Genomic DNA, 5,565 nt, shown 5'->3' with positions numbered 1-5,565 from the left:
GCTGCGTCATGACTTCGCCGTTTACGTCGCTGATTTTCTCCCCAACTGCGTTACGGCGCTCACAACAACAACAACAACAATGGGGGACTACGTCGGAAGTGTGTGTTTGCAATCTAGTCACTTTGCTCAGCGCTACTGCTTGTAACAACTTGTATTTGCCGTACTCACCTTTAACGTTAGCTCAGGTTAATCTCGCCCCCCTCCGACGTAAGCGGTTCTTGCTTCTAGACCGACAATTTTTTGGTGCTTGAAACGAACCGGATTCCAGAGCTTAGAGGCGGCTCCGCAGCGGTGTGAACAGGAAAACCGGTGCTTTTCAAGCTCCAGCTCCGAACCGGCCCTGGAACCGCGTTTTTGTGAAAGCCCCAAGAGAGATTAACTCAATGGTGCTCTAGGGGGAGATTCAGGTGATAAGGGGGGGGGGGGGGGGGGTTACCTTGGTTGCTTATTGGCGAATGGTTACACAAGACAAAACATTGTTATGACATCATCAAGTGGCCAAAATCTGAGAGAGAGTCTCTTTACACAGAGGGGACACGTGTTGATGCAGAGGAGACATGAAGAAGAGGATTTAGCAGAATGGGTGACCTTTAAAATAAAACAGCAAAATAACAAGATGAGAAATAAAGAGACGTATTTACAGAATAGGACAAACAGCTGAGGGACGGGGATTCGTTTAAAAAATGAGATTATAGGGTTGAGAAAAAAATGACACATCTTAAAAATATTTAAATAAGTAGTAAATGTATATGAATATTTCCCGCTTCCCCAACTCAGTGATAGTATTTTTTTAGGACCTAAATACGTGGTCGCTTTGATAAAGTGAGAGTATAAAGTCATCACAGCCATGTCCTCTTCAGGCTTCCGTAGAGAGAAATGTGCTTCGTACATTCAGTAAAACGCTCCGAGAGAAGCCCTTTCAAACGTCCGTAAAAACCTCATCGTCTTCCTCCTCTTCCTCCTCCTCTTCATCGCTCCCTCCTTCAAAGATGGCCGTCATGGGGGCGGCGAAGAGGCGAGAGCGAGCGGAGAACTGCCGGCTGGAGGAGCAGGGGGGGGTGAGGGAGCGAGGACGAGGGGAAGAGGAGGAGGAGGAGGAGGAGAGGAAGAGGAAGTGAGGAGAGGAAGAGGAGGAGGAGGAGGAGGCGAGGAAGAGGTCCCGCCCCCAACCGAACCCAATCAGGGAGAAGTTCTGATCGAATGGCGGCGAGTTTAAACCGGACAGATCTGGGGTTTCTGCAGCTTTGCTGTGACGCTCTGCCGCCCTCTGGTGGTCGGACACAGGAAGGACACGGAGACGCTCAACGGCAGAGATTCGAGAAGAAGAGCGACCGCCCTTTCTCAGCAGGAGAGCCTTAAAGCTGTCGCTCCTCGACCACCTCTGACCCTTTAGGGAGGTAGGGGTGACCGGAGAGGAAGAGGAAGAAGAGGAGGAGGAAGAGGAAGAAGAGGAGGAGGAAGAGGAGGAGAGTCGTCCATCATCTCCTGAATCCCGTCTTCCTAACATCTTCCTCTTAGACCTGAGACAGACAGAAAACAAACCCGTCACTTCCTGTTCTTTCCGTCCGAGCCTGGTCTGCTGTGATTGGTTAGCTGGCCGGCTCTGTTGTGATTGGTCAACTGCTTAAGGGTGAAAACAGGGATGTTGCAGACCATGGGGGCTGGATGTGTGAGGGGGAACCAGGAAGATGGAGAACAGAGGGCGCTTCAAACAAGAGAGGGAACAAAGGGACAGGAAGCTAAGGTTTACAGGGTAATAAAGATATAGGAGTCCTAGAAGAGCCGTACGAAAATAAGAAATCTGTAAAATAAGGTAAAATCGTTTGTGAGAAAAAAGTGACATTTACATAAAAAAATATAAACTAATATTTTTTTATGATTTACCTTTAAACATAATATTTAGTTTTTTTTACATTTATTTAGCTTTTCTTTTACAGATTTATTATTTTTTACGGCACTTTTAAAAATCTTCTAGAAAGGGACAGGTTAATATTTACCTAGCTAAACCGAGCTAACGCTAACTACCGCACATTTAGTCACCATGTTTACCTGCTGGGCTTCACTCTGTGCCTTCCCAGAATGCACTGCTACACAGAGGTGAAAGGAGAGATGAAGCAGACTCATGGTGGATGTGTTGGTACAGTAAAAGTGTGTGTGCAGTGTGTGTGTGTGTGTGTGTGTGTGTGTGTGTGTGTGTGTGTGTGTGTGTGTGTGTGTGTGTGTGTGTGTGTGTGCTACCTGTGGATGACGGTGAACAGATCCTCGGTGGTTCGCGGTCGATCGGAGACGAACATCTGATCCGCAGAAACAGTGACGAACACATCGCCTGGACGGGAGAACGAGAAGTATTTATTTACGTTTCAAAGAAGAGTACAAGTGTGAGCAACAGTTCAGACTCCTTTGGGTGGGAATCATGCTTCCCTTTTTTAAAACAGCATGACAGGAATACCATACTTAATGACAAACCTAGTCATAGTGGGAAAGAACATACACAATATAGTATACAAATCAATAAAGTTAAAGGTGAGAAGTATTTATTTACTACGTTTACACGATTAAGGTCATTGCCGTTTGTAAATAAAATAAAATATGGAGCTTACCGTCTTCATGTTTTCCGGTCGTCATCCTGCCTTCGTCGCTCCTGTCCTTCTCCTCTTCCTCTATCAGGAGATCAGGAAGTGAAGGCGCCCCAGGCAGGCTCTCATTGGACAGCGCACTGCTGAGGGAGCAGCTGCTTGGACCAATCAGAGCGCGGGGAATCTCTGTCGTCATCCTCACTCTTGTTTGCATCGTTCTCCCTTTCACCACATCCCGCTCGTCGTCGGATGAAGACGAAGACGATGACAGTGAGGAAGAGGAAGAGTAGGAGCGCCTCGTAGTCGAAGCGTTCATCAGCAGCTGTCGGCCCACCCTCCTCTTTCTCCTCTTCCTCGATTTGTCCTTTTTCCTGGTGGTTGTTGGCATCATCATCGTGCTCGTCTTCATCCCTCTCTCTTCCTCCTCTTCCTCTTCAGCCATCGATGACGTCATCATGATCCTCTGCGGTGTTTTGTCCTCATCTTTATGAAGTCTTGAGTTGAGGATCCAGGGGTCCGAGGCACCGTTTTGAAAGGAAGTGGCTCCGTTTGCCCCAGAGTCCCCCAAGGTACTACAAGAACCAAGGTATGAGGTTCCCCATGTTCCTGAGGTACTGAGGTTCCTAGAGATGCCCATGGTCCCTACATTGCTACAGGTCTCTGAAGTTCCACAAGTTCCTAAGGTATCTTGGTTCTCCAAGGTGCTTATGGTCCCCAGGGTGCTACAAGTCTCCGAGGTGCCCCTTGATTCTGAGGTACCACAGTTGGCCATATAACTCATGCTTGCATTGATAGTGTTTGGAGCCCCTTTAATACCAGAATACTCTGCAGTGCCAATGACCCCTGAAAGACCACAGTTCCTAGAGATGCCCATGGCCCCTAAGTTGTTAAAGGATCCTAAGGTATCCCGGTTCTCCGAGGTGCTTATGGACCCAAAGGAGCTACACATGTCCGAGTTACCCCATGATTCTGAGGTAACACAGTTCGCCAAAGAACCCCTGTAACCATTGATGGTGTTTGGAGCCCCTTTGATATCACTGTACTCTGCAATACCCTTAACTCCTGAGGGGTCACAGTACCCAATTATGCCATTGGTCCCTAGGTTGATAGAGGTCTCCATGGTACCTGTTGTTCCTGACGTACCACAGTTTTCCAAAGTACTCATGGTCGCATTGATAGTGTTAAGAACCCTTTTGGGACTCCGGTTCTCAGAAACACCCATGACTCCAGAGGGTCCCAAGTTCCCATTTATGCCATTTGTTCCTAGGTTACTTCTTGTCTCCATGGTGCTATTCAAAGTGTTTCTAGTATCTGTGATGTCTGGGGTAAAATGGTTCCCCAAGGTGCTCACAGTGCCACAGGTCTCTGAAATGATTCTTGATCCTAAGGCACCACAGTGGCTATAGATGCCCTTATTCCCTCGTGTGCTACTGGTCTCTGAGGTTCCCCATGCTCCTGGGGTACCACAATCTTCCAAGGTACCCATGTTGCAGTTTAAAGTGTTTCTAGCCCTTGTGTTATCCACGATCTCTGAGTTGACAATAGTATCTGATGTACTACAGCCCCCCAAAGTAGTTTTAGTCGCCCCTTTGATACTCTGAGTCTCGGAGAGTCCCATGATCCCTGAGGCATCATAGTGTCCGTATATTCTACTGGTCTGCAAGGTTCCCCATGTTCCTGAGGTACCACAGTTCTCCAATGTACCCATGTTGCAGTTTAAAGTGTTTCTAGCCCTTGTGGTTTCCACGATCCCTGAGGCACCCATGGTCTGTGAAATACCAACGACCTCCTGGGGGGCACAGTTCCCTTTGGACGACTCCCCGTGAGTTCCAAATTCAATGAGTTGTTTGATTCTTTCGGGGGAAAGATCTGGCTTCTTGTGCACAATCGGTGGTTTCTGCCTTTGGGGGGAGCTGGAAGGGGTCATTGATTCGTCAGGACTTGTGGTTCTTTCAGTAGTTTGTGCCAAGTGCTTTGGTGAAGGTGAGCTGCTGTTGGGAGGACTGTGCACAGGAGAGGAATCAGGGGGAAGCTGGGATTGCCTCTTTAACCCAACTTGTCTTCTTTTTGCCTCCGGGGACGCCATGAGACCCAGGACGCCAAGATCAGGTTTCTTTGGGACAGTCGGCTTCGTCGGGGAGCGGGGGTTCTTCTGGGTAGCTTCATTACAGACTATATTATTCTGTGGTAAATCACTAAAGGATGTTGGAACTCCATCAGCTGCACCATTCCACATTTCTGAATCATCCCTATTGTTTGTCTCCATGCCATCTTTGCTTGTTCTACTTTCTCTTTGTTTTGCTCCAGAGAGGGTCCAGTATGAAGAATCAGTGTTTCCTTGTTGTGCAGTTAGCATAGCGTCTGCTAACATTGTATCCGTGACTTGTTGTTGTTGTTGCTGTTGTTGTTGGACAGTTATTCTAGTGTGGTCTTCGTCAGTTCCGTCAGACATTTTGACCCAGGGACTATCAGGTGTGAAGACTTGAGTGTTTGCCAGTGTTGCATACATATCTGAATGCTCCTTCTCCAGATCAGTGTACTGCATATCTTGGGGTTTAGGCTCAGAGCTTCTCTGGTTAGCAACAGTGCTGTTTGGGCTCTGAAAATTAGCATTAGAAGACATATCGTTGGGTTTCCTTATGTCACTTTTTGTTGGGTTGTAGTTATCATGTTCAGCCTCCGTTACGTAAGCATTGGCTGGGCAATCAAGGTTAGCATTTCCAAATAAATCACTAATGATGTTAGCTTCATTGCTATCAAGATCACAGACAGCTTTTTGTGTCCCAGTACCAACTAGTTTAGCATCAGCATTAGCCGACACAGCACTGCCTAGATTGGCTTCTTTACTAGGTAGCTCGTGTTTAGCATTAGCAGAATCAACAAGCATGATGCTAGTTAGCAGGCATTCCTTGACGTGCCGAAGCTTGACGCCCTGCAGAGCTTGTGCAGTGATGAGAGGGGGGAGGTTTGGAGACTTGCGGAGTACTGG

At 47.7% G+C, this 5,565-nt stretch overlaps 1 protein-coding gene across 1 annotated transcript; it reads right to left on the bottom strand.

Annotated features, from left to right (window-relative positions):
• Positions 1-533: 533 nt before the first annotated feature.
• Positions 534-5,559, bottom strand: LOC104967926 (mucin-4-like). Its single transcript, XM_010797464.1, has 3 exons — positions 2,601-5,559; positions 2,239-2,326; positions 534-1,520 (listed from the first exon to the last, which is right to left on the bottom strand). Exons 1-3 carry the CDS (start codon positions 5,461-5,463, stop codon positions 920-922), a joined length of 3,552 nt encoding a protein of 1,183 aa, XP_010795766.1. The 5' UTR covers positions 5,464-5,559; the 3' UTR covers positions 534-919.
• Positions 5,560-5,565: the final 6 nt, after the last annotated feature.

The sequence above is a fragment of the Notothenia coriiceps genome, unplaced genomic scaffold (assembly GCF_000735185.1).
Source record: "Notothenia coriiceps isolate Sejong01 unplaced genomic scaffold, NC01 NC01_scaffold00037965, whole genome shotgun sequence".
NCBI classification, from domain to species: Eukaryota; Metazoa; Chordata; class Actinopteri; order Perciformes; family Nototheniidae; genus Notothenia; species Notothenia coriiceps.
This window is presented reverse-complemented; position numbering and strand designations above follow the sequence as displayed.

Coding starts and splice junctions, on each gene's coding strand:
- LOC104967926 (XM_010797464.1), bottom strand. CDS start 5,463: ATGCTTGTTGATTCTGCTAATGCTAAACACGAGCTACCTAGTAAAGAA. Junction 2,327..2,600: donor GACCGGAAAACATGAAGACG/GTAAGCTCCATA, acceptor TCTCCCGTCCAG/GCGATGTGTTCGTCACTGTT. Junction 1,521..2,238: donor CTGTTCACCGTCATCCACAG/GTAGCACACACA, acceptor TGTCTGTCTCAG/GTCTAAGAGGAAGATGTTAG.